Source organism: Anopheles merus, chromosome 2R, assembly GCF_017562075.2.
Source record: "Anopheles merus strain MAF chromosome 2R, AmerM5.1, whole genome shotgun sequence".
Classification (NCBI taxonomy): Eukaryota; Metazoa; Arthropoda; class Insecta; order Diptera; family Culicidae; genus Anopheles; species Anopheles merus.
In genome coordinates this window covers 1,165,076-1,192,436 of record NC_054082.1, presented here as the reverse complement: position 1 = coordinate 1,192,436, position 27,361 = coordinate 1,165,076, and the positions used below count along the sequence as shown (strand labels likewise).

Here is a 27,361-nt window from a genome sequence, read left to right as displayed (position 1 = left end):
TCCAGTTCTGTATCGGCCATTCGTTGTCGTCGTCGTCGTCGTCGTCGTTGTCGTCATCGCCGCTGTGGTCACCACCAGGAAGGTGTTAGTGGCTCTCATCCATTTCAGCAGGATATATCCCAACCCTTCGTACCCTTGATTTCGGAATACGTAGTGTCTATTAGAAACGGCGGTGCCATCGCACATAAAGCCGGTGTGCAATGCAGCAGGGCGAAAGAAACAGTAGCCGGGCGGGGAGTGTACGGTTTGCACCTAACCGTGCATTCTGCACTCAACATCATCGCATAATGGCGTATCGATCGGAAATAAGCATTCAAAATTTCATCATCCTGTTTCGCGGTTCGATTGGCGACTTTTTCCCTTTCCCTTCCAACCGGAACTGCTCGATAAAGATGCATATAACACGCATTGCGAAATTGAGATGTGTCCTCGGTGGAACTACCTTTGGTGCTGGGGGGGAGCTGTAACGCGTAGTTTGACTTCATTTCCATACGAATCGGGATGTTTTATAGCCTCCGTGGGGAGTATCAACCCGTCAGCGTTGGCGACGGAAGGCGATACCTGGGCTTTTTTTTTTTCTTCGCGACTACTTGCAACCACGGCTTGCTGGCTCCAAGCCACGCGCTGCCAGCCGTGGAACATTAAAAGCAGCGAATAATACCAATATAAATAATAATAAAAATCCATATCCGATTGCGCAATCAGGTGGGAGCTTTGGCGTGTGCGAAAATGCCATACTTTGTAGACGGTGTCCTGCGACACGGCGCCCTTCGGAACACAGCTTCGCGGATGGAAGCAGGTGGTGGATGGCAACCGGGACAGCACTATTACGCTTATATATGTGCACTTTACCCGGTGATACATGGGAGGGAAGGTTGGGGGTTGCAGATGCTGGCGAGAGGACTCAGAATCCAACATTCCGACCAGCTTTTGGCGGTACGGGCAAGTCGTGTTGCCGGGACGGAGTTGGCAACCGAGCTGTGTGGCTTTAATATGTAATGGGGCTTTGTTAACCTGCGAGGTTTATCCTTGCCCGTGCTCCTTTCATATGATAATGCCGGTGCAAATGGAATCACCAACGAAGCCTACCGAAGGACCCGAGGACGATTGCCAGACGGATCAGAGCATATTAAACCGGGCAGCCATAAAAAAAAGGTGGAAGAAGTGAGGATGCGAAGAAGCTCTGGTCTAGGGGTGGGATGAATTTAAAATGTGGGAAAATGCTGGTAGCCTCAGGTTGTGTGCATTTGCGTCCGATTATGGTGATATTTATTGCATTAGAAATCCCTGCAAAAGGGGGGGATGCAGTCGATGGTACGATGGTAGCTCATGCAAATCCACTTGAAAGGGTTGAAACAAAATGTTTAGAAAAGGATTATGTACAAAAAAGGGATGGTGTCAGTTTATCCGTGACCCATTTTCGTGCCTTTATACACTGCAACAGGTCACTCAAAGGTTATGTGAAAAAAGATCTCACAAATAATGCTTGTTCTTTGTTCGATGCCAAAGACTTTTCTTTTACTCTCGACTTTCCTCCCCTAGAGAAACAACAAATCGATAACAGGGATGCACCGTTTCGGTGACCGAAACCGTGCGCGATCGAAAAGATGGCCGACAAGCGATAGTGTCAAAAATTTAAATATAATAGGCACCGATGCGGCACCGTACATCATCATCAGCCCTAGCGTTTGTTCGTGCCTTTCTTCCCTCCCCCCCTCCCTCGAGCTGCAGATACCCCGTTGTATGATGTCGGGCCGTCCTCCTCAACACTTGGCACACTTCCCAGCGAAACACGGAAAACTGCAAACTCGGCATTAATCAGCCAAATATCGATCAGTGTAGCGCTCCCCAGGTCGAGGTGCTGGCGAGGCTCGGCGCCTCAAGAAAGCTTCACTGCGAGGCAAACTGTTTCGGTTGAAGAAGTGTTCTTGTGTACGAATATCTTAACCTTTCCCCTGAGTTGTGCGAAGTTGGATAGCTGAAGCTGAAGTGCAGGGGAAGGTAATTGGGTATGTGTCAGTTTTAATTGTAATTTCATTCTATTTTCAAGTGCACCCAGGGAATGCTACTCGGGTGGCGGGACTATTTTAAACTTTTCCCTAAACTGTTTGTAGTGCCTAGCGACTGCCGCTCGAAAGAGCTCCAAGTACAAGTGCGCTCGGTCGAAGCAGCGGAGAACAGACAGAATAAGCTTCTGGAGGGGAACAGAACTCAAGAAGGCAGAGGTTTGCGATTAGATAAGCGACATCGATTTTTCATTAGCTTCCATTTCCGGTAGCTTTTTCGGTAGCTGTGGAATCGTTTGCCTTCACGGCACAGTTTGATTAGCTGCAATGTTCAGCATTGCAAAGGGCACCAGCAATCATTGTCGCGTTCTCGAGCGAGAAATCGATTCTAAAGCTTGGCACAGCCGGCTCAGACACCAACCGCCATAAAGAGTCGTCGCTCGCAGACGAAGGAATTCCCTTTCGGTCGTCCTCAAGCGAAGCCCTGCTCCAAACCAACGGCAGGGAGGCACCAGGCTGTTGCGGTGGAGCTTTCTCGACCTCCGTCCGAACGGCTCCCACCGAGCAAGCCCTTTGGTTCGTGCGCCTCTCCGTCTGTGCGTGTGCGGTGACCTGCTCAGTATCCGAAAAACATGCCATCCGGACCATTTTGGGCTCCGAAGCTCCCAAAGCTCGTGCTCGAAGGGCTCCAACGAGCAGCGGCCTCGAGCGAGAGCCTCCGAAGCGAACGCCAAACGAACGAAACGGAATGAAACGAAACGAAACGAAAAAAAAACCGGCACGCGAGCGCAGGCAACCAACCCAGCAACAGCACCATGGCAACGAAGGAGAAAGCGAAACCGACGAATAATTCGAGACGATCGGATCGAGCGGGCCACCTCCTGCGGGGGCTGATCGCCTGGCAAAAGTAGAGCATTGTTGTGGATGTCGTCGTTGGGCGTGCGCCCCGAAGATGGCCACCGGGATTCGCTTGCCGGTGTGGTCGGCGTGGTTCCCCAGCGCTCGCGCGCGACACCCGAATCGCAACTATACGCGCGTTTGTGTGGGTTGGGGGGAGATCATCTTCACACGCGCGGCGGCGATGGCGTCGGTCTAGCAGTTTTTCCCCGCCGTCGCCCAATGCAAGCGGGAGGGGTGTGAACTTATCGGCCCCACGTTTGCGCTAAGGGGAGGGGGGCCACGAACTCGCTGATTGGCAGACGGCGAAAGTTCGCTTTCGATGACCACCACTAAACTCGATATGCCAACACCAGGAGCGCAGCAGCGCCAGGCGGCGGATCACATTCTACCAACCGGCTGGCGCGAAACGGGCCGACTCGCGTGTGCGTTGAAGCGAGACCGAACTACCGACTACCACCAAACCGGCCGAGTCATGCGCAGGCGCTGGTGCGAGCAACCGGTCGACTGGTACAACGGCGCTACCTCTTGCGCGCGCTGAGCGCCGGCTAGTTTTTGTCATTTTCTCTGGAGTCACGAGAGCGACCGAGTCGATCGGGCTTCTTCTTGTTGGCGACGCTTTCCTCTTCGTGCGACCGGGACCGGGGCGAGCACAATGGAAGCGAACAAAAGCGCGCGAAACCGGCCGACTGGTACGCCTGGTGTGCGTGGCCCCATGGGCTGCGTGACGTCGGCGGGCGTCCTGCTAGCAATGCTGGCACACTGTTCTGTTCAATCATTTTCTTTCTCGCGTTTCGCCAGTTGCACCAAATTTGCATCCGGCGAGACGGCCGCCGCCATGGCATCACGGTGGCGAGCTCGCTAAGCACCCGGCCAAATGACGGCCGCGGCGGTATTATTTTTCAATGATCATTAACGGAATGGTTATTGCCATCATCATGAATGGCGAGATAGGGGGGGGTGCTCCAATTCGGTGCGATAATTTATGTTTTCTTCTTGCCGTTGGGTGCGTCGCTGCCATCGCTACGACAGGGCCCCGAACGCCGAGGCCGGGTGTGTGCACCCTCTTTGGCAGGACGGAAAGTATCCGTTCCTGGTAAGTTCGTGGATAGATGTTACGAGACATTTTGTTTTGTTTCTTCGGCGTGTGGTGTGCAACGCAAACGCAGCTGCTGGGCCTGATGGCGGCGACATGTTACGCCGCCCATTTCTGTGCTGGTCCCACCACCATTGCTCTTTTTGCGCACGGTGGACAGTGCACACACATCAACCATTTTGTTTGTGTGTTGCTTTGAAAATCGCGCTGCCATCGCTCGGCTGTCGCAATAGATTGGGAGGTGTTTTGTGGGGTACGATTGAAGACGTTACTAGCATTCACGACAGATTCATATGCAAATGGTACACGACAGCTCACACGCGCATGCTAGGCGATTGATGTTGATGGTCACCGTTCGCAACAATCAAAAATAGAATGAAACGGTGAAAGATGAGACCGTTTTTGAAAGAGGATAAGGTGACAATTAGCTAGAAAAAAAAACAAACGAGAAGGAAAAAAGAAATTACCGTTTCCGCAGTCGGTAGGATTCGAACCTACGCTCCCAGAGGGAATCTGATTTCTAGTCAGACGCCTTAACCGCTCGGCCACGACTGCTTCTTGTGAGAGGAGGCGATTATAGTCGTACATGAATCGAGACGTCCAACAGACTTGTTCCCTTAGGTATCAAAACCGGTTCTACTCTTCGTTTCCTCTCTCATCATCCTCATACCTGCTCTGTTGCACTGCTGCCGCCCTGAAGTGCATTTGCTGCTGTGCAACAGATCGTACGTTTCAGTCGTCGTAAAAAAAAAGAAAAGTAAAAACCCTTCTACGATCGCAACTGAATCCCCACCACACGCGTGCATTCACACTGCACCGAATGCACTTTAGCAGCAAGCGGTCCGCCTTCCTCCGGCCGTCGCCCCTCGCAAGCCCTCGCACGGTGCAATTGCACTTTAGTTCTTAGCTAGTACAGACGTACCGCCGCGATCGCCTGATCTCTTGGTAGAAATGTTGCCGAAACATAATATTCTCGCGGTTACCCAACCACCCACGGTGAAGGGTGTTTCCGCAGGAAGCTAGTTTTAATCGTCGCTTAAGGGACTATTAGAACCTCCGCGTTCCCTTCCTTTCTCCGCCCTCTTCCTCCACTGCGGCCTGCGACTGCGATAGTTGTGCGCATCGCGATAGTGCACTTGCACACTACCTCCTGCATCGCATTGGTGCATAGTGGGTTCGCGACTCGTGTGGTCGCAACTATCGCGCGCGTAAGCCATCGTGCTATACGCAGATGCAATTGGCAACCCTTTTTGCCGCATCTTGCCCGAGCGCAATGTGTGTGTATGTGTGTGTGTTTTACGACACCGTAGTAGGGCCCTACCCGAGCCGTTACGACGGCAATTACGGCCCTTCGCGTAACGACCAAGGGCCGCTGGTAAAGGCGAACGATGGAGAATGTAGTTCGAAATAATAAGTGAGAATGCATTTGAGAAGCATCGTTAAAGGGAAAACTCACCCCTCAAGATGCATCGCGCCAAAGTGCATCATCATCGTTTTCGCGCAGGGGCTGTCAACTTTTCTGATTGACGAGCTTTTGAGTAACTCTATTTCGAAGTTTCTTCGCACGATTGTGCTTTCGGTTGGTAAGGGCGGGTAGTGAAAAGGATATAAATTATCATTAATTGGTGCTTTTTTTGAACAAAAAGAATTGTTTTAAAAGCCCTTTGAATAGCTGGTGCGCCTATTTTCCTTAACGTTTTTCATCTTGTTGAACATTGCTTTCACGCTTACTCTACAATATCTCCCTTATTTATTATTAACAAGTACCATAACAAATTATCTCACTTTTATGAATGATTGATTAGCTTTTCAAAACTATAAATAGCCCATCCCACCTTCGCAACGCAGAGTTGCCGGTCCCTGCGTACGGTGTGTCGATGTGTGCGTGCGGCAGATTGCCGCCTGGTACCAACCGCCCAGCCGTGAGAGGTGACGGGCGCACGAAGCCGCCGGCTCCCATGGCGAATCACGACGAATTCACTCGCCGGTACCGAGCGATGAGTTTCGCGCGTAAATTTCACAGGGCTGTGCCAGGGTCGCATGCGCTTCGCAGGGCGTTTCGGTACCTTCGGTGCAGTTCGCGCACCGGTCGTGGCCGCTTCGGGCAGCCGAGCGGCGCCGAGCGCGATGGCGCTGTCACGTTTTCATCACGTCATGGCGAACTTCGTACCGGGCGCGCAGGGGCTTGGACGGGCGGACCGCTGAGACCCGATGACTGGCCGCCATGGTTGCGCCCCAGTCAAGTTCAGTGTCACGCCGCACCATATCGCTGCGGCGGCCAACGGTGAAACATCGCAGTCCCATGGTCGCCGTGGCCTCAATTCGCTGTCAGGGACTCGCTCTGTTGCTGTTGTTGCTGGTGTTGGTGGGGACGCGGCTTATTTCACTTTCGTTTTCTTGTTCCTACCTTTTTGAGACTGCGACCAGGGCAGCAGCCCGCGTAGCAGTGGCCGGGACGGGATAACACTGACGGCGGTCGTGGCCGTGCGCGCACACGTCGTCAATGACATGGCAATGTCCTTGGATGAATCTGCACCAGGGAGACATGCGCAGAGCAGGGCGCTTTCAGTCGAGAGGGCAATCAACCCTGCTCGCTGCCGTCGTATCGAGCACACACATTCGCTGGGTACGGGGTGGTATGAGTGTGTGTGTGTGTAACCGTGCGTAGCAACGAGAAGTTACACGACCACCGGTGTAACGTTGTATGGGACAGGGCGAATGGGCGATTGGGCGATGAGTTACAGTCGATCTACCAGCGTTGCTGTGGTGACTGGTGTTGTTCTATCCACCTAGTTGGAGGCGCATGACTTTCGCATGAGATATTGGAGGGTACACGAGAAGGAGAAAATGTTTTAATTATATTTCATGAAAATTGTTCGAAAATATTATTTTGTTTACCCTTGTTTATGGTTTTAAATGCACAAAAGCGGGTTTTCTGTGCTGTCTGTGTGTACTAAATTGAATAATTAAAAGCAATTGAACCTGTTTCATACGATTTTGCATGAAACCGATACGATAGTACAGAAATACACTCTTCATTAGGGACGCAGGCGCATGCCAAATATTTGTTCGGCTGTTCGAGCGCAACCGTGTGTCCCCGTGCTCTGTCGCACCGAGGGGCTGGTAATATAATGCTAATATCGTCGTTATGCGCATGGGGAACAACAGGCACACAACAATTGACACTAATGAGTATGCACTTTTGGGTGGGTGTTTTTATAATCGTCAATTGGCCTGCTGCTAATTGATTGCGCTCGTACCTCCTCCGGTCGCTGTTTTGGCGCGCACGGTGTCCCTTTTCTCTGCAAAAAAAAACCCAAACGCATCCGTCGGCGGTATCCTGTTGCACCGCTAGTATGCAATCTTGGTACCGATGTCGCAGTGCGAAGAAGTGCGCGATCGCGGTCTTGCCGAAGCGAAGCAGTCCCGGCGTCGAGCGCTTCTTGGAGATGTGTGTCACCGCCTCCCTGGGCACGAAGACACACGCGAGCGCTTTTCTTAGTGGAGCGGCGGTTTCGCTGTTGGTCGAAAGGGCCCGCCCTGCCCACAAAGTTGCGTCGACGCTCGCTCGCTCACTCGCTCGCTCGTTTGCGCGTGTTGCGCGCGTTCGTGAACCACATGTTCAATTTCGAAATCGTCTTCCGCGGCCAGCATGGGCCCGAGGAGGCAGCTGCCGGGTGTTTGAAATACGCGCGTAACAAACGCAGTGTGTGGCAGTGTGGAGAGATTGTACACCCCGCCAGACAGACCGTGTGCTTCGTTCCCACCGTGGACGTGTTGGTTGTGTTTGCTCTGCGCGCTCATGCGCCTCCCGGCAACATTTGTATGCAAATTATGATAGAATTAGAATAGGGCTTCAGAACGCGCGGAGATTTGATCTGCCTCTTTGCTCGAATCATCGCCGTCGGTCAGTCACAGTGGGACACACGACGCGGCATTAGTGGTCAGAACGGATCTTTTTGTCTTTTGGAATTGATTTGTATGCATACACAGGGAACATTAACAACATTATGGATGGGTCCTTCTCGGCCCTGAGTATCGGCAACATCGTGACATTGTAGAAAACAAAATCAATTTCTATGCGAACCGAACCTCAAAAGCAATCTTTTCCCAGTGTGTCTTACGAAATAGTTAGAACTAGACATACACACAACCGACTGCGCGGACATGCTCCTCCTCGGGGCCTACGCTCTTGTTACTTCGGTTCATATTTTTGCTGGAAAAATGGGTCCATCCCCTCGGCGTAGCCAGCAGAACTGGGACTCGGGCGCATCCGAGATGTCGATCTGCTGGCTCGAACCGACGAGTGCGGCACCACCACCTCCATCTGTCGCCCTGCCCCACGTCCCCAGGCAGCCCTCCAACTCGCTCGCAGGTAACCTTCTCCAGGGTCTGCGCTGTTGTGCCAAGATTCGCTCTTTTTCGACCGGATTCGACTAAATCTTTCCGGATTCGATCCGCTCGCGTAGTCCCGCACTGGCTGGACAGGGCGTCGCGGATTCTTCCCGTCCCTTTCTCGAATCCCGAATCGAGTTGCTTCCCAGCTGCCAGCGGCCCAGAAACTCTTCGCACCACACGACTCCTGGTTGCGCTTCGACTCAATAAAAGAACACCACACGTCGGCACTGGGCACTGTCGCGCTCGCGCCCACGGCACCTGCCCTCTATCGAGCAAGAAGCGCGCGTCCGGTGTGCGGCCTCCACGGTCCGATGCTGGCGTCCTAGTGCCCTGGTAGCGGTACCCCATGAAGACAATAGTTTTTGGACAACTCGTGCCCGCGCCCGGGCGCTCTGCCGAACGGCGGCCCTTACTCGAATCGGCCTGCGGGTGGCTGCCTCGAACGGGTGGGTGCGATGTGTGGCGGCGGTGGTGGTGGCCGTCGCTCGCTTTTCGGAATCGATTCGGATCGAGTCGAATAAGTACGAAAAATTTCACAAATCGTACCCGGCTGGCATGGCGAGGTGTAGGTGGCCATCTACGCCAACACGGCACTGCGCGTGCGCACGACCATCTCCGGCTACGCGTCATTCCGTTACCGTTCTTAAGCGCCGCAGTGGAAACGTGTTGCGTTCCGCGCGGTGGGTGCTTTCGAGCGAATCCTGTGGTCCGGATAGAAATGACCGAATTGCACGTGGTATTGGGGCCGAAAACATGCTTTATTGAGGCTCCTCCTCCTCCTCCCGTGGCCCCTCCTTCAAATGCTGCTCAATCCAGTCGACGAAGTAGGCAACGCCGGTGAAGATGTTGGGCCGCCAGGGAGATGCGCACGGGTACGGTCCCCAGGAAACTAGTCCGATCAGAACGGGTTCCTCGCCGGCACGCGTACCGTTCATCGTGACTAACGGGCCACCGGAGTCGGCGGAGCAGGATGATTTGGATCCATCCTCCGGCCCGGCACACACGTTCGTATCCGCTAGATGGCTCACGTCGTACCACAGCTGCCGACACTCGTCGTAGTCCACCAGAGGTAGTACCACTTTCTGCAAGACGAAAACGATTGCTATAAGATGCTGTTGGGGCGTACGGGTTGGGGTAACAAGTTCTTACTCGTAGCTTGTCCGGATATTCTGGCACTATGGCGGGGGTCGTCGATCCCCAACCACTGACCAGAGCGCTTCCCTGGAAGGATTCGTTCAGCGCGGGCAATCGGACTGGTTTAACGGTATCTCCCAGCACGAACGGTTCGACGACACGAATCAGCGCAATGTCGTACGGACACACGGTCCCACAGTACCGTTCGTGTGTGATAATGCGCTCAATCTTGCGCCGCTGGTTTACCTCCCCCCGGTCCAGAATGTCATGCGCTCCGGCCACTACCTCTATGTGTCCGTCCGCCGTGTAGGACGTCTTACAGTGTGCCGCCGTCAGTATCCAGCTGTCGGTCAGTACGGCACCACCGCAGAAGTGCATCGGCGGTATGGTATCATTGCTGTAATTCCACTGCAGCGACACCTGATAAGGGAGCTCGTGGGGTGCCGTTTCCTCTCCACCGATGATTCTATTCACTGCAGAAACCGTCGGTGAATTGGCGGAAGATGGAAGATGTTTAATGTTAGATTACCTGCTGCAGCTAGTACGGGTGACCACACGAAGGCAAAAGTGCACAGAAAGGGAAGATTCATGGCAAACATGGAGACACTCTGCGACGCACAGCACGGCCGGCAAAGGACTGGTGCGGTTCAATTGCGCTATTTTGCTATTTATATCAGCATGAAGTGGCCAACTAACCCACTGGATTTGGCTGAGATCTAGCTCTCGTCGCTAATCTACCGTTACGTCGTGTAAAAAGTAACTGTTGGCATCATTCCATAGAAAGAAATCAAAATTTCCCGATTTAATAGTAATATTGCTATTGATTTAATACAATCCCCTGAAAAGAACTCGAATTTTGATTCCAATTGTGTGTTGCCTTATTTTTATAAAATACCTCCCATTGCGTCCAAGAAAAGGCAAAGAAATTAAACCGCCTCTTAGGGGGATTGGAAGGCAGACGAACCCGAAGCGTACACCTTTCGCTTCGCATACCATACTGCTAACGGATCGGGTCGAAAACTGAAAACCAGTTCGCAGCACCGCGGAGAGCAAGCCCCGACGCTTCGACTGTGAGGGGAAGGTGCCCTCGCGTAAAGCACACTTGGATAAACACACCGAACCGGCCGGCCGGCCGCGGGTGTGGTCATCGACCGGGCGCAAAAGGGGAATCGAAAGCATTCCTCCACATCAACCTGCTGTTCTGCTACTGGGGGATTTACGAAATCTCGCGAGCTGCGGCCCCAACACAGCTGGGGAGCGCGCATCGTCACTGCGAACGCAAAAGGGGGGCCGACCGACGGCCCACTCGATGTGGTGGGGATGATTGCCGTGGGAGTGTTTTTTCGCTGGGGCATGGCCAGGCGGGAAGTAGTTTGCCAAAAAGTTCGTATTTTTGGGGACCTCGTGGTGGTAAAATTTTGGACACCCACCGCTCGGGGGATGGATGGTGAGCGCAATTGCACCAGGAAATGCACGCGCCACACCGTACTTTTGTGGGGATGGGAGCGTCGTTGTGCACAATGGGGTGGGGATCCCTTCTGCACGGGCTCATTATCTCAGTTTCAGTTTTCCACATTTTCTTCAAAAATTTTATCCAATCTCACAGGAGAAAAGGGTTTACCGAAGGTGGCGTCTCGCGTTTTCGGGCCCGCGCGGCAGGTGAACAGAGATAGAGCGCCGAGCAAGAGCGAACAAGCGCGGTGGCGACGGCGACACGTGGAACTTGCGCAACGGCGTCGGCGTCCGGCGAGTGCGGAAGCGTCGATGCGTAACGTCTCACGAAGGCGGCCGTTTGTGGTGGTGGTGGTGGTGGTGCTAGTGGGAAGCGTCGACGCCGTAGCACGCTTGTGGGAAGGTGAGCGAAGGCGATGCACTTTAAAAGAGCACACAGGCTGCTCGGTTGTTGCATGGTAGAGACGGTTTTATGTTCGCGTTTTGTTCGAAAGGGTTCGATGCAAACGTTGTTACATGATGGAAAGAACAGCATTTATTTCCACTGCTACAATTTTCGCGTTTACATATTGAAACTTTGTCTCATTTTGCTGAAACTCGTACAAATGGGAAAAGCAATCATATTCGTATAAGATTCGTATAGAGTCGTTATTCTGCTCCAATAAGGCTTGCTCCGCAGGCAATCCATCTGCTGCTCTCATCGGTTCGTCTTTTCCCTCGTTCGTTTCGCTCTCATTTCTTCGGCGCATCGTGTCCGGCCGTTTGCGGGCGGCGTTTCGTGGTGCGCTCGGTACAGCGGGTCGTGATGCCGTCCCCTTCCCCTTTCCGCCCGACTGCGCTTCCGGACTGGCTGGCTGGCTGGCTGCTTGCTCGGTGTCCTACCGAATCCCCTGTGCCCCTGGTAGAATGGATAAAATTTTTGTTGAAATACCGGAAATTGAAATTCCGCCACAAGGGAAGCCGCTGCCGCCGCCGCCATGCGCTAGCACCGAGCGCTACGTTGTGTGTAGAATTTAAACCAACCGCCGTTACCATGGTAACTCTACAAAAAGCTCTCTAGCAGTCGGATCGGCAGTGGTTCGTTCTTCGGCAGCGTTCTTTAGCGGCTTTTCGCAATGGAGGCAGAAGAGCTCTCGCCACCGGGATCGTGTGTGCTGTGGGCTGCTCCCTGCTCTAGCCTAGAACACGCTGGGTTTCGCTAGCGTTATGCTTCTCGAACTCCTTCTAGCCTTGTCGTTCGTTTTCCCCCTGCCGAGAAAGAAACATGCCCGACACGGCGACGAAGACACGACACACGCGCGCCCGCGGGGAAGCGCGCGTAGCCCAACCGGTTCGAGCCCAGCCGAAGCCCAGCCGCCGTGTGCGTATGCGGGAAAGCAACGGCGGCAGCATAAACGAATCGGAGAACCGAGCCATCGAAAGGTAGACCACCGAGAACCGCGCCGCGAAGCAAGTCGAAGATGAACGCATTGGAAACACACACGGCAAGACAGGGAAGCAACAAAAACAGATGCGCACAAGATGAGCGCGAAGAGAGAAGAACACGGGCGTTTGGCTGTGTCTCTGTGTGTGTGTGTGTGTGAGTGTTTATGCCAAGTGTGAACCAGATACAGCGCCCGGCAGCTGGCGGCAGCATGCTCGGCGAGGCGTATCGACATCCGCGTCCGGGTGCGCATCCCATGCTGCATGCTCTCTTGTTACAATTTCAGAAAATGTGCAGCTGAAATAAACAACTCTCGCCATCTGTCGTTTCGTTCTGTTTTTCGTTTGCGCTTTTCTCAAAAAAAAAAAAAAACAGCCAGCGACGGGGCGGGGCGAGGCCGCTTCTGGGCTGCGCTTTTAGAAGAGCGTCCGTTGCGGTTTTCCTCAGCCCGTCCCGGGTACCGGGCTCGAAAGCTTCTGCGAAGGGTGAAAAACTGCAGAAACTACTGGCCCCATCAGGTCCCGTTTCTAAAGCTCTTCCGGGGAGAGCCTAGTTTCCGTGGATAGTTTCCCACTCCCCACACACACGCACACACGCGGCGAGGGATGCCATTTTCTGCTCTGCCCGATAGTTTCGCTGCTAAGCAAGCATGCGATGGTGGGGGATCATCACGTCTTCAACATTCGGGTTGCATCGGAACTAGCTCTTGTGTGTGTGTGTGTGTGTGTGTGCATTTGTGTGGAACAGCTAGTCTTTGCCAAATGCAACACTATGCGGATGAGAAACTAGTTTTTGCGCGGGAACCAGCCAAAGAAAACAGCTGTTTAATCCGCAGAAGCTCGTCGCTGTGTAGACTGATACCAGGCAGGAGTTCCGAGCTAGCGAAAGAGAGAAAGAGAGATAGAGAAGCACTGGTCCATGTGGGGGGTTTTGCTAGCAAGCGTCGAAAAATACCATTAAGCGATAATAAAAGTACTAGAGGAAGATGCTACACCGAAGGTAGCTTCATGTTTTTGGGAAATTATAGCTAAACAGTTGTAATAAAAATGTATATAAACAGTCGGCACACCCCTTGCACCCACCATGTACACCAGGCCCGAGGAAGAAACCGTCATCCAAAAAAAAACGATAAAGCCACCCTTCCACACCGATGCGGGTGTGTTGGTGTTCGTGGTGGTGGTTCACGAGTTGGAACGGTTTTATATGGGTTTTCATAAAAGTTTACTACCCAGTTTTTATGGCCCAAACGCACTGCCGTTACCCCAAAAACACCCATCATAAACTGTAACGTTTGATGAGCCTGGCCTGGTGCATGGGATGGGATGGTCCGCTCGTAACGATCGTAATGCCCAAGATCAACGCGTTCCTCCGAAGGGTAGGTCATGTGTCGAAGATGTCTCAAAAACTGCAGCCCTAAAACGATTCAAAACTGCATTGCAAGAAAGGGCCGTCTGTCTGTCATAACAGCCCACCCGGTCCATGCTTGCTAAATCGATCGTTTCTCCTGACTGGCAAACACGCGCAGTACGAGGACTCTCTGGCGAAGCAACGAACGCCGTTTCTGTGCCGCTGTACACACAGTAAAACAACGACAAAACTCTCCTTCACCCCCCTGGAACCCGATGTGAGTGCGAGAGCGAGGGCAACAACAAGATCTCGGAATTTCGAGTGTGGGAAATTTTTTATCGATCCGCAACGATTCGGCCAGGAGTGAAGCACCGGCAGGAGCATTGAGCGCTGTGCCGCGCCGTGCCCAAGGATACAGCGGAGCGTAACGAGCACCGAACACACACACACACACACACCGAGAGTGCGAGATAAATCGATCGGACTGGGAAAAAACCGTTTTCCCTTTGGTCCGTTTCCCCCTTGTTTCTGGGGCGACGAAAAGTGGCTGATGGTTGGACCGGTTTTTTTCAAACGCCAGCAAGGATATCGGCGTTGCCAGGGGTTTCCCTTACGCGGTCGGCATGAAGACCGGCGAGGCTGCGCAAAGGATACAGGCTAGGTAACTGCGTACTCCCGTCCGTCGGTTGGCTTGAAATTTCACATTTGCATTCCACATTTCACACTCGACCACCCCGAGGCGGTTTCGGCTGAACTGTCGGGGTGATAAGATGCACGAGCGACAGGAGGAAGCAGAAGAGAACACGCAGACAACGACGGCCACCATGCATGCAGCATCCCAAGGGGCTCACGCCCATCCGGGCCTGTTGGTCCGGCGTGTGATTTTTTCGATAATTTATTCGAAATACTGTTTCTACCAGCATCCCAGGAGCGAGCGGAGGCTCCCGGCGTTCGGTGCACACGAGACGGCCGAAAATTCGAAAACCCGAATGCAGAATGCGACGAATTTAGAAGTGAAGCAGTGAAGAGATATCGGTGTCGAGCGGCGTCTGGGCCGGTCCGAGGAGCAGACGAACGAGAAGAACCTAACGATGATGATGATGATGGCGATGATGACGGTGGTGGTGTTGAACGGCTCTGTTGCATCTCTCCGTGTGTTTCAGAGTGTTTCGGAGTGTTTGATGCATTTTGAGGCGATGCATGCACGTTACTCTGGGATTTTGGAGAACATGTAGAACAAACATCTTGATTGGTGCGTGTGTGTGTTTTGATGCAACACGGTCTCACGCTGCTTATTTTCCTCTTTTTTTGCGATAGAACTGATATTACTACCGTGTGAGATCATCGATGCGCCCCCGGAGCGTCAACGGATCAATAGCGCAATTAACGTTGCATGTCTAGCGGTGGTGGGATTCCATTTTTAATTACCCACGACTGCTCCAACACTGCCTGGAGCCTGTTGGGGGGGGGGGGGGCGAGATGCCCCTCCATATTATAAGATTCATAGGCGAGCGATGATTCCTCACCAGTTGCCGTTTGAATCTCGTCCGGATCAGTTCGAGAAAAAAAAGTGTTAAAACGATGGTCCGCTTGCTAATCGTGCTGGTCGCCCTGCTGACCTTCGCCGGGGTAAAGTAGGCCATGCGCCGCGCTTGCTTTGATGGATTGATTGGGAACGGTTTACGCTTCGGCACTCTTTCAGCAGCCGTTGGCCGTTCGGGGGCAGCAGGAAGTGTCCGATTTGCCGGAAGTGAAGGGCTACAAGCTGCACTGCATCGAGTCTAGCGGCATTACGGAGTCGTCCGCCAAGAAGCTCGCCGCTGGCGAGTCCATCAAGGAGCCCGACCAACCGACAAAGGTGACAACAGAATGGTTCACACCTTAACCATCCATTCGCACACGACCGTCTCGCTTCATCGCTCTCTCTCTTTGGCTCTCTCTCTCCCATTGGCAGTGCTTTGTGCAATGCTTCTTCCAAAAGCTGCGCCTGATGGATGAGCAGGGCGTCGTGCTGAAGGACAAGCTGGAGGTGTTCCTCACCAAGCTGATGGACGCGGACAAGGCGAAGGATTACGTGCAGCAGTGTGACCTGCGGCGCACCAATCCGTGCGATACGGCCTACGCCGTGTACGATTGCTATTTGGGCAAGAAGGCGAAGCTGTTTTGAGTGCGCCCTCGATTGTGTGTGTGTGTGTGTTTCGTTTTTACAGTAAACAGTAAATTGGCACACCAAAACAGAAACCCGTTTTCTTGAACCGGGGGAGCGTGTTTCGTTCTTTTCTTTTCACTTTTGCTGTCGCCCGCCGCATTTCGTAGGAGCCGAAAGTGAAAGTTTTGCTTCGTTGCGCAACGGCGCCTTTGTTGTGGTGGAGAAAACTGAGAAAATGATGTCGTTTTATGGGGAGAAGCTTATTCTAGTGTAGTTTCAAGCGATTGACTTTGCTTCCAACACCGAACAATTAGCTAATTTAAATGTATCATTCGTCCAGCTCGCTCGTTCACATCTCTACACCGTGTCGGGGAACTATTTTCCACTGCAACTTTGCAATGAGCCCCAGCGACAATGTGCGTGTGTGTCTGCCTGTGTGTGTTTGTAGCGGCACCGCGGTGGCACTTCCATCACAATGAAGCATTCCACTTCCACACCGCACATTGCGCTGCATCGTTGCACCGTCGGCTCGAAGGCCCAAGGCCAACCGGTCGACCGGTAATGGCGCAGAGTCGCGAGTGCATCGACGATGCACCGACGATGCAAGCGCTTCGCAGCAGTACATGCAGTACCCTCGCTCCCTCCCTTCTCGCCGCCCGTTGTGGGTCCCCTCCATTGGTGGGGATTAAGCTCTTGGGCAGAGGGGGGCGGGGGGCAGTGAGGCCGGTGGATGGAAAGCTGGAAGTTGTTCCCAGCCGCTGCCAGACGCTTCGAGGCCTGCTGAAGTGCATGTGTTCCTGGTACGAATTTTTATCTATGAAACTATTCCCAAACGCCTAGACGACGTCGGTCGGGGTGGTGCTAGTTGCCAAGTGGCCAAGAAACCCTTTTTTTTCGATATTGTTTCGCATTAGCGGGGGAGGTGGAGAGATGGATCCCACTACACCCAATGGCAACGCCAGAGCGCTAGCTAGATAAACATTTTCCACCGCTTCCCCTATCTGGCTCGGCTTGCTGGGAAAATCGCTCTATAGTTTGCTGGGAAAATGCATCCCCCCAAAGTCGTCGGATACGATGGGGCAGGAGGGGATAGTTTTCTAGCCAGCAACGAACTCTCTGTGCATGTGTGTGTGTGAGTGTGTGAGTGTGTTTGTGTGCCATTTTGCTAGCTAAGTTTGTGCCAACGACCGTTTTCTCCTACAATGCGCGAGGAAGATAGTTGGCAGCGAGTGAGCGAAAGGGAAGATTCAGTTTTTGTTGTTGTTTTCTTTCGCCCGCTCGCTAGCTGCAGTGATGCATCGTTGCATCACGAAGATCGTTCCCCCCCTGTTGGCAATGTGCCGTGAAGTTCGAGCATCGCTACTGTGCGTGAGGAGGGGAGTGTTAAGGTGATTTGTTTTGGTTTTATTGTGCACTGAACGTGGGGAAGTTGGATGGATGCCAAGGATTTCGTCTAGGAATGGGTAAAAATAGCTAAATTTTAACAAACTTTCATATAAAATGAGAATTTACTGCACTGTAAGCATTGTTTTTATGGTAAAAATGAACAAAAAATCATGTTTCTATTATTTGAAGGAATTACGCAATTAAAGCACATTGAGTATATTTTTGTACATTCCCCCCCCCCCCCTCTTTTTGGGGGGAAAGGAAAGTAGGGGGTTGGGGTTTTAAAAATGCAACTCTGAATCCTCCGCCAGTTGCTGCCAGTTTGGTAGTTTCTGCGCGCGTTTTAAAGTGGGAGAGCCACTCGATTCATGCAACGCTCCAACCAAGGGTGGTGGTACATTGTGAGATGAACGCATTGGGCCGCGCGGTACCAATTGTTCGAAGCCCCAGACAGCTCCGACACGGGGACACGGGGATCTCTCCTATTCGCTTGTATTTTTCACCCACCCCACTGTTGCGTTTCCTCGTTGATTGGTGCTGTCCACTTTTTTAAGGAAGCAAGCTACCAGAAGCTCATACAACGTAGCGGTCTGGGGAGGTAGCTGCTTGGTGGCGTAGATTTGTGGGTTGTTTTTTTTTTGTTACTTTGCCTCCTCCTTCTTATCATCAACTGACCAGCAAACCGTATCAACCGAAGAAACGACGTCCGGCAACCCTTCTTTTTTGTCGCCTTTGTGTGTACACTTTCAAGCATCTTTAGCTGGATGCAAGTCGAATGGGCCTTGGGATGGCAAATGGATGATAGACACGACCCTTTTTTTTGTTTGAATAATTTTGGAAGTGGCAGAGCTAGACATAGATTTGCGATGAGAGAAGAGAAGGACCAGCAAGCAGTAGAACCCCTTGCTTTTGTTGTTAAACTTCGGAGAAAGTAGCAGCGGGATGTTTTTTTTCCTTCTTTCCTACCGTGAAAAACACCTCCCCTTGCGCACGGCTTCGCCCAATTGTGGGGTGGAAAAGAGAAGTTGCTCGCTCGGGAGGATGGTTTGCGCGCAGCTACCACCCACAAAAGGGGTAAAGGGTTAAAAAAATCCAGCCCCCACGGATCTTCCAGCTATCAGGCGAACAAAACCGCTCGCAAGGTACATCGAGAGACAGAGAGCGATGCTGATAAGGCAAGGGCCAGTCAGTAGGGGCAGCGCTGGTGTGTTTGTGTGTGGTGTTGTGATCTGCTTTCTTGCATTCCCTTCGCACCGCCCATTGAATGGGAAGTTGGACGTTGTGCAAAGAAAAAAGATGCCAAACAGAAAGAAACATTTATGAATGCCACAATAAAAAGCTGCTGAATAAAACCTTAACATTGAACGAGAGTAGAGACGAATGGAAAGGAATTGTTTTCAATCGTCGGGCACTTGAGCATGTTCGATGTAGTGTCGTATTGAATAATGGGCATGAAAAATCCCTTTTAATTTCATTATAAACCACATTCTTATTTAATATAGATTCTTAATTGCTTTTTTATTCTTTATATAAATTCGCCTATCTATAAAAAAAACATCTGAGAAACTAGCGCCACCTATTGTTCAGAATCGAAAGCTTGTTGCGCTATCTGTATGTGAGACCATAAACTGCCAATAGCCGAAGAGCGAAAAATAGATGCCGCTTGTTAGTTTAACACGATTGCGGCAGATGGCGCTACTGTCGATTTCATCCGCGTATTTAAATTTGAATAATTCGTTGGGGGCAGTATCACAATAATGGTTTAGAAAATTATTTTCGAGCGAAATAATTGCTCAAAAAGTAAAAAATGTTTATTTCACGCGAGCAATCTCCAAGCAAAATCAATTAAAGCCAACAACTTCGGATGTTAAACTGCAAATCAATGCATTTTGATAGGATCGAAGAATAACAACTGCATCATGTTTTGTTTTATATTATTCATTACAGATAATATTTTATTTTTCCTTTTATTGTATAGAAATTCATAAAGAAGACAATATAATTTATACTTCCATTACTGTACGCTGTACGTCGGTCTGCATCTTCTTCTTCTTCGTCTTTCGCTACAACTTGTATGTGTTTATGCGCTTTTTCCGCGTTTTGCACGCATTTTCGGGCTTGATCCACCCGTTTGTCTACCGCGTTTGTTTTTCCCTTTATCTTCAATGCAATAATGTATTACCATTACTTGTGTGTTTTGTTTTAATAATATTAATCAATACAATATAATATAATGATATGATAATAAGTATTTACAATTTGCATTACCTTGTTTGCCTTCCCGTGTTCCCTCATCTCGCGCTCTTCCCTAGACATTTGTTTATTGTTTCGCTTTTATTTATGTTTGCTGTAGCATTGTTTCTTTTTGTTTTTTTTTTTTGCTGTTGTCACTTGAGTTGTCTGTGCATGTGTGTGTGGGTGCTGTTGATGTGGATGTGCGTGTTGTGTGTTTTTTGCCGTGGAATCGGAGTTTCAACTTCTTCAGCTGAACAGCAACTAACCCTAACCGACTCGACTGAATTACGAAACGAAAAGTGTTTTGAATTGCTACGTTCCAGCGGCTTTTGTTTCATTGATTTTCCCTTCCAGAAGCCGAATGAATCTCGATAAATTACTACATTACCCTCGAAACACGCTGGTTAAGCGTACTTAATAATACATTAGCTTTATCCTCCATTTGCTTCCGACTCTTGACTATACCTTGGGCAAGTTTAAATTACTGTAAACAATGTTACTGCACAATTTTCGTGTGTTTTTTTTTGTTTGTTTTCCCTTTTTGTGTTCCATAAAGGAAACTTTATGATTTGCTGGTTGGCTTGAGACATTTCTAAATACTCGATCTGGTTAATTTTGTGAAACAAACACCACGATCACCTTCTCGCTGCTTGAACTCACCACACACAGACAGGGTGGGAAGTACTGTGTGTATGTGCACAAACCAAAACTCACCGCCAACGTTCTTATGTACACGATTCGTCACATACAACAGATCGATCTCGATCGATCGCGCCCCCAAAACGGTTAAAGTAATCCGTACCCAACAAAAATTCAACCGGAAACGAAACGAAACCTAACCGATTAAAACGAAAACAACAACCTGCCGTCCTTGCTCGCTGCTTTCGTCGCGAGTCCTGCAAAGCCGGGAAGGGGCTGACTTATTGGAAGGGACTTGTTGTAGTCGTTGTTGTTGTTATGCAAAAGATTCTGCTTTGTTCACCCTAAGAACTAATCAATAGAAGACTTACGGACAATAAGTTAACAAAATGTGCTTGCTTTTCTACTTTACATACTACAAGGGGGGCATTTGTTTTTGTGCTGTTTTGATCAGCTTTTCACATTTTGTTGTTTGCTGTTTTGTTGTTTGCATAAAATTATTGTTCACCTTCCAATGGGTTTCCTCATTCGCTCATAATATTGCATTTCGTTACCGTTTTTCGCTCGTCCTCTTCAACCACTTTCACCTGCTCACTTTTACGTATTCTTAATTTGCTTTTCTTTTATGTTTCGTCGCTTTCTTTTTCGTTTTTTTTTGCATTCCATTTTATCATTACTTGTGTGCTTTACTTTAAATTTGTTTCGATTTACTTATGTATTAAAAAAAAAAGTTGAACCTTTTGCTAGCTATTCTTGTATGCCTTCCATTTGCCATTTTTCTTAACGCTCGCTTGCTTTCTGTATTCCGGCGTTTCGAAACAATTTGTTAAACAGTTGCTTCGCTCGAACGTCCTTTAAGTGTGCAAGAAAAGCAAGGATGTGTATCTGTGCGCTTATTTCGTTCAACAACAAACGCCACCAATACACGGTTGGGGATACACAATAAGGTAAAAACTAAAATCAGTTCCTCCGGGCGCGTTGCCTGTCCCGAGCGATCTCTGTCGGCTTACGTACGGTTCTGAAATGTACACTGCTTACGAGCTACGTATTCGTCCCCGCAAACATGTTAAAATGTGTATTTACTCTCTGTACCTGTGTATCTCTTACTAAATGCGTAAACATTCATTCCGATTCTGCTGATCGGTTCCGTTGCTTTCGCTAAATTCGGGATATGCGTTTCATTGCTGCTCATGGGGTTGTGTTTCGCTACTCATTTCATCATCATTTACGTTAAAGATGGGAGGAGTTGGAGTGATTCAATTCATACAGTGGGGGGGGGGAGGAACAACTGGAAGCAACGGGAAAAGGATGATCCAATGATCCAATGATCGTGTGTGGCTACGATCCATCTTTGTATGTACAGGGCAATGTACAACCTCCAAACCCACGCGTCGGGTGGCGAGGAAAGTAATTGTAAAGGAGAAAGGAAACACTTTAGCCTTTTAAAAACCGTGGGGTTTGGCGAGAGCGCGTTCGCCATCTTTTGTTGCCATTTTCCAGCCTTAGCCAGTGTTGTGCGCGGTTTGTGTGTGTGTGTTTAAGTCTGTAAAAGTGTTGCTTGCGCTATATTGTTAAATATATTTGGTATGAAATTTGAGATCGCTTCATCGATGCTAAAGGAGGAAAACAACAACACAACAAAACACGGCCACCTTTCCTACCCCTACCCTGGGTGTGGAATCGGGCAGTCACACGCAAGGGCGCGAAAATAAAACAATAACTAATGGAGGAAGCAAAACAACCTGATGTAAGCGCCTCCCCTCTTCTAAGGAGTCGCTTGCTTCTGCTGGACTGATCGACACAGCACAGCGCAGCATCCTGCCTACAGCAACACCGTCCTTACTACTCTGTAATGCTATCAATTACTTAGACTTTAACAATATATTTGGCCTTTTTTCAGTTTGTATTTGTGTACAAGTCCGTGTATAATGTGTGTGTGTGTTTGTGGTTGGGTGTGTATGTGTGTGCATATGTTTGTTTAACTATAATCCCACTCGACGATCCCACTTGCCTGTGGGCGGGCCGAAGTTATGATTAATATAATTTACAAAACAAACACAAATCGCCCTTTTCTTGTCGTGCGTGCGAGAATAGCGCACAAACAGGCGCATGGCGGAAGTTGATGAGCGCGTAAGTGTGTAATTTTGTCTTTAAAATATCTCCCTCCCTCCCTCGCTACTGATCGTCCACCTCCTGCTCTCCAAAAAGGTTGGATAAATTTTGATTGATTCATATACTTAAATACGATTTGAGTTGTTTTGATTTGCTCCTTGGCCGTGTGCAACGCGATTTCGGGATTTGAATATGTTGCCTTTCCTTCTCTGTGTGTGTGTGGTTTGTAATGGTTTTGGTTTTGTTTTTGCATACATTGTTTTGTCTCGCTAAGTACGTTTATTAGAATTTTCTTTGCTTGACTCCATTTTCCGACCGCTGCGCCGTCCGTTTGTTGATATCTACAAGATTTGATTAAAAAAACCATATAAATGCATTTCACGAGCGTCGTCGCTCGGTTCGTTTCGTTCCATGCTCCTGCAACTGCGCTAGCGGAAGCGGAGAGATTCCCTAACTCACGACTTAAGCCCTGCTGTTCGCTGGATCTATAAACTATGTAAAAACATAAGCAAAGGAAAAGGAGTAACGTAAGCATAATAAAACCTAACCGATAAGCCGAAGTGCGCGCGGTTTGCTGCGCTTCGTTTCTTTGTATTCGTGCTATTCCGTACAGTTAAACCATAGTTTCGTTTAAATATTGAACGTGTCTTAACGTCTAACCGAGCCCGCCTGTGTTGCAGCTCTTTGTATTGCGCTGTTGCTAGCGATCTGCGCTTCAATGGCTCAATGCCTTACAGCTGGTTATTCATTTGTTTTTAAAACTTCACCCTTAACAGTCTTCTTACAGCGATAAAGGATAGCGAGAACAGGAAACAGAATAAAAAAACAGGAGAATACATTTGCTTTACAAGAACATATGCTATGTACAAGTGTTGGGAGGTGTGAAAGAATATTTGCGATCGTACCCCGTGCGATCGTATCACGCTTGTTGCGATCGATGTTGCGCATATGGTCGCAAACACAAAATAGAGCAAAAGGTAGAGCATTTCAAAGGAAAACGGAAGGTTTAGAACAATCACATACAGCGCCAGCTGACGCTGCCCACTGTCTACTTTCTCTTGGTTTTGTTTGCTGCATTGGTCGCCTCTCTCGCCCGCTCGCCCGCGCTCGGGAGTGACACTTTTCGTGTGTCCAACGTCCATTTTGGATGCGTCCATTTTTGATTGCACTGATGCCTGGGCTACCGGCGTCCTGTATCACCACTGCCACGCACACACACACACACGCACACGCACGGGACAGTGCCCACAGATGCGGTTTAGAACCGCGTTGAACGGAGGATGGAGTTGCGCTTTAGTACGCATCCCATCGGTCGCTGTGGTTGTCGTCGAGGATTTCCTTCTTGACGGTGACGGACGAACCGGCGGGACTGGTCGCACCGGATCGGTTGCCGCTGCTTTCCTGCGCCGCGTCCGACGCATCCTCCGCCGGCCGCAACGCGTCCGAGGGTGCCTCCGATTCCGACTCGGGATCGTGCGCGGTTCGGGGTCGCTCCTCGTCCAGCTTGCCTTCCGACCCGTACGAGGAGTGTTTGGAATGGGTCGACTTGACGTCATCCTCCTCGTGTTCGGCGTCGCTCGACGGGTCGTCGGGGCTTTGGGAAGGCACGGTCGCTCCGGCACCGGTGGCCGCCGCCACGGCGGCAGCGGCGGCCGCCGCCATGGCCGCGGCAAAGCGCTGCTGCACCGAGGGCACACCGTCCGGCGGCTGCAGCACGCACACCCCGTTGATGATGGCATCGGTGGCGTCTTTCTTGGCGGCGGCGGCGACGGAGGAGGGAATGTTGGAGACTGCCGTGGCGGCGGACGTCGGCTTCTTGTCCGGATCCTGCCACTCCGGGTTGACCCACTGGGGGGCGGCTGGCTTGCGGCGGCTGATCCGCGACATTGCCTGCAGGCTGGCGAGCGACAGGGACGTCCTGAGATCGTCCTCGTCGCCGCCCCGCTTGCTGCTGCTGTCCATCGATTCCGAGTCGCTCAGGTGCCCGCTGCCGGCTTCCTCCTCGTTCTCCGCGTCATCCTCGTAGTCGTCGTCGCCCTCGCGCTTGAGCGTCGACGGCATGGACAGGTCGAGGCCGCTCATCTGCTCGCTGATGCTCTTGTTGAGTGCGGCCAGGTCGGCCTCGCTGCCCGGCATGAATCCACGCCCGATCAGTGCGGCCAGATTGGTGGCCGGTGCGGTGGCGGCGAAGTAGGGCGGGTAGGGCAGCGGCATGCCGCTCAGTCCCAGCCGCTCCTTCTGGATCTCCATCAGCCGCTGGCCGAGCAGGACGCGGAACTGCACCGGATCGAAGGGTGCGCCGGTTTGGTTCTCGCGCGACGGGATCGGTTCCGAGGGCTGCCCGTGCGGGACCTGCTGCTTCAGGCGCATCCGGTGGTTGTGGAACCAGTTGGTGATGGTGCGGGTGGACAGGCCGAGCTCGCTGGCCAGGAATTCGATCGTCTGCACGTTGGGGTACGGATCGAGGGCGAACGCGAGTCGCAGCGCTTCCTTCTGCTCTTCGGAGAACAGTACGCGCTGCTTCTTGTTGGGCGGAGCCGTTTGCGACCCGACCGACCCCGGGCCGGGCGAGTTGGAGTGATAGAACTCGGACGTGTCGTTGCTCGAGGTGTCGCTGCTATTGTCCTGTCCTCCAGGGCCGGTCGATCGACGCCGCTTGCTCGCTTCGCGCCGCTCGTTCTTCAGCACCTGCAGTCGCTCGACGTTGTTGGCGTCGCTCAGCCACAGCTGCATGCGAATGAACGGCTCGCGGCCCTTGATGCTCAGCATGTGCCAGGGCTTCGGTTTGGACAGCAGCTCGGAAACGGACCCCTGCGACAGCCCGAGCACGGCCTCGCCGAAGATCTTCTGGCCGATGTTGTTCGCCAGCAGTGCCTCCTTGATCTTGGTCGTGATCACCTGCGTGTCGAGATCTTGCGTGAGCGCCGCCATCTCGTACACCGTCGGCGAGATGTGCTGGTGGAGCGAGCCGCGCATCGAGTTGGGTGCGCCCGGCTGGGCCGCGTGCTGACCCACGGAGGCGGGCGGACCTTGCGGGACGGGCGAGTGGATCGGCATCATGATGGAGGACTTCTTGTCTGGCGCGCCGGCATGGCCCTGCAGGGCGATGGCGTGCTGGGGAGGAATGCCCGGAGGCGTCAGGAGCATCGTCTGGGGCGAGGCCTGCTGCGGTCGCTGCTGTGCGGAGGAGTTCTGGGAGCCGCCCATGGCACCGAGCGGCGATGGCTGCGAGGAGGAGGAGGAGGAGGAGGGCGGTTGTTGGGCAGAGTGGCGCTGGACTTCCTGCACCTGGGCCGCGTGATGGGCGGCGGCGGCGGCGGCTGCTGCAGCGGCCAGCTGATGCTGATGCTGGGCGGCCGCGGCGGCCTGGGCAGCCTGTGCGTTGGGCAGCTGCTGCTGCATTTGCGAGATCTGCAGCTGGAGCAGCGTTTTCTGCTGATCCTGCTGCAGCTTGCTGATCGAGTCGCTCAGCATCTTCGGCATCGTGGGGGGCATTTGCTTGGGCAGGTGCATGCCGGGCAGCTGGGGCGTGCCGCTGTAGTTGCCCGTGCGCATCAGCTTCTCCGGCGCGATCTTGTACTGGCTGGCGACTAGCTTGTGCACCGCGTTCTCGTCCTCCAGGAACATCTTCATGCGGATGAACGGTTCGCGGCCCTTCTGGGTGAGCATGTGCCAGGGCTTCGGGCGGGCGAGCAGATCGCTGACCGAACCCTGCGACAGCCCGAGCACCGACTCGCCGAACAGCCGCTGGCTGATGGAGTACTGCGACAGCGACTCCTTGACGCGCCGCACGATGTCCTCCGTGTTGAGGTTGTTGTACAGATCGAACTGCTGCTGCGTGATGGGCGGCAGGATGGCTTTCAGCGGGCGCTGCTGCGTCGTGTGGTGCGGCGTGACGGGCGGCTGCGTGATGAGCGAGTTGGTGATCGATGCCATCCGTTGCAGCGGGCTGGCCGCCACGGAGAAGTCGTCCGTGGGCGTGATTGTCGGGGGCAGGATGCTGTTGCCGATGGGGCTCGGGGCCGCCGAGGAGGCCGTCGTGGTGGGCGTACACATGCCCGACGGTTCCGAGGGCTTTGGTTTGACCAGGCTGAAGGCGCTGTGTTTCATGCTGTCGTCCAGCTCCTTCTGGCTCATGTCGGCATCGGACTCGGCATCGGAGATGGTACCGTTCAGCTTGGAGGCGGACGATTGCTTCTCCTTTGGCAGGGATAGGTCTTGCACGGCGCCACCGTTCAGCCCGGTCGCGGCATGCTGCGATGGCTGCGAAGGAGTCGCCGGCTGTCCGGATGGGGTGGAAGGTTGCGACGGTTGCTGTGGCTGTTGCTGCTGCTGCTGCTGCTGCTGCTGCTGCTGCTGCTGGTGCTGGAGTGCCAAGAAGTTGGGAAGGTTGGAAATGTTGGGCATACCGGGCAGGCCGGCCGAAGCGTTCTGCTGCAGTTTGGCCAGCTCGCGATGGTAGGCCTCGAACGCTAGCCGCAGGTTTTCGTCCTGTGGGCGATCCACGGGAGGCATCGCACCGCTGAGGAAATGTGGAAACAGAAGACTAACGATCAGTTATAGCAACATCCAATCCCACCCAGCATGCATCAGTTGGGCGCATCTTCTCAGCCGCCGGCGGCTATACTTACTTGGGGAAGTCGCGTGGGCTGCGCATCAGCTTGGAGAACTCTTCCTGGTAGATCTTGGCGATCTTGTCCTGCGAGATGTCGTCGTTGTCGTACTTCTTGGGCCGCCCGGTGCTTCCGAGCCGGCCGCCGAGATAGTCTTTGGAGAAGGGCGAATGGACGTCGCGATTGTGCGGCGACTTGGAGTCGTTGTCGCTGTGCTGCGTCGAGTCGTCCAGCCCGCTGAGATGAAGCTGCTGCAGCTGGTGCTGCTGCAGCTGCATCTGTTCCCGCATCTGCTGCTGATGGTGGGCCTGCTGCTGGGGCGTCGGCGGCTCGCCACGCTTCATCATCGACGCTTCGGACAGGATTTGCTGCATGCGGTCGTCGCTGAGATCACCGTCCGGCCGACCGTAGGATGGCATTCCCGGTTCTGCACCTGCAATTAGTATACATCTGTCATATAAACCAGCGACATTG

General features: G+C 52.3%; 3 protein-coding genes and 1 non-coding gene across 11 annotated transcripts in view; 1 reads left to right on the top strand and 3 right to left on the bottom strand.

Annotated features, from left to right (window-relative positions):
* Positions 1-4,472: 4,472 nt before the first annotated feature.
* On the bottom strand, positions 4,473-4,554 carry Trnas-aga. Its single transcript has one exon. It is a non-coding gene; the product is annotated as a tRNA-Ser (tRNA).
* Positions 4,555-9,147: 4,593 nt separating this feature from the next.
* On the bottom strand, positions 9,148-10,455 carry LOC121589187 (trypsin-1-like). The gene is made up of 4 exons (XM_041907894.1): positions 10,427-10,455; positions 10,061-10,291; positions 9,547-10,004; positions 9,148-9,479 (listed from the first exon to the last, which is right to left on the bottom strand). The coding sequence occupies exons 2-4, from the start codon at positions 10,128-10,130 to the stop codon at positions 9,156-9,158; spliced, it is 852 nt and encodes a 283-aa protein (XP_041763828.1). The 5' UTR covers positions 10,131-10,291; positions 10,427-10,455; the 3' UTR covers positions 9,148-9,155.
* A 4,834-nt stretch (positions 10,456-15,289) lies between these two features.
* On the top strand, positions 15,290-16,006 carry LOC121589058 (general odorant-binding protein 56a-like). 2 transcript variants are annotated; one of them, XM_041907630.1, is made up of 3 exons: positions 15,290-15,382; positions 15,459-15,611; positions 15,708-16,006. In XM_041907630.1, the coding sequence occupies exons 1-3, from the start codon at positions 15,335-15,337 to the stop codon at positions 15,918-15,920; spliced, it is 414 nt and encodes a 137-aa protein (XP_041763564.1). In that variant the 5' UTR covers positions 15,290-15,334; the 3' UTR covers positions 15,921-16,006. The 2 variants fall into 2 exon arrangements, with proteins under 2 accessions (XP_041763564.1, XP_041763562.1); XM_041907628.1 differs by having other exon boundaries at positions 15,456-15,611.
* Positions 16,007-19,210: 3,204 nt separating this feature from the next.
* The window catches only part of LOC121590370 (homeobox protein cut), a 177,465-nt gene continuing 169,314 nt past the window's right edge, over positions 19,211-27,361 (bottom strand). For 6 of the 7 annotated variants that reach the window (XM_041909985.1, XM_041909983.1, XM_041909984.1 and 3 more), the window contains 2 exons: positions 26,906-27,320; positions 19,211-26,820 (listed from right to left, as the gene is read on the bottom strand). In XM_041909985.1, coding sequence (XP_041765919.1) covers positions 23,568-26,820; positions 26,906-27,320 — 3,668 coding nt within the window. In that variant the 3' untranslated portion in view covers positions 19,211-23,567. The remainder of the gene's footprint in view (positions 26,821-26,905; positions 27,321-27,361) is intronic. The other variant, XM_041909989.1, reaches the window with a different exon arrangement.

What these genes read in the sequence shown, in the direction of transcription:
- LOC121589187 (XM_041907894.1), bottom strand. Translation starts at nt 10,130, where the DNA reads ATGTTTGCCATGAATCTTCCCTTTCTGTGCACTTTTGCCTTCGTGTGG. An exon ending in ACCCGTACTAGCTGCAGCAG is followed by an intron (nt 10,005 to 10,060) that starts GTAATCTAACAT and finishes CGGTTTCTGCAG; the next exon opens with TGAATAGAATCATCGGTGGA. An exon ending in AATATCCGGACAAGCTACGA is followed by an intron (nt 9,480 to 9,546) that starts GTAAGAACTTGT and finishes TTCGTCTTGCAG; the next exon opens with AAAGTGGTACTACCTCTGGT.
- LOC121589058 (XM_041907628.1), top strand. Translation starts at nt 15,335, where the DNA reads ATGGTCCGCTTGCTAATCGTGCTGGTCGCCCTGCTGACCTTCGCCGGG. An exon ending in CCCTGCTGACCTTCGCCGGG is followed by an intron (nt 15,383 to 15,455) that starts GTAAAGTAGGCC and finishes GCACTCTTTCAG; the next exon opens with CAGCCGTTGGCCGTTCGGGG. An exon ending in AGCCCGACCAACCGACAAAG is followed by an intron (nt 15,612 to 15,707) that starts GTGACAACAGAA and finishes TCCCATTGGCAG; the next exon opens with TGCTTTGTGCAATGCTTCTT.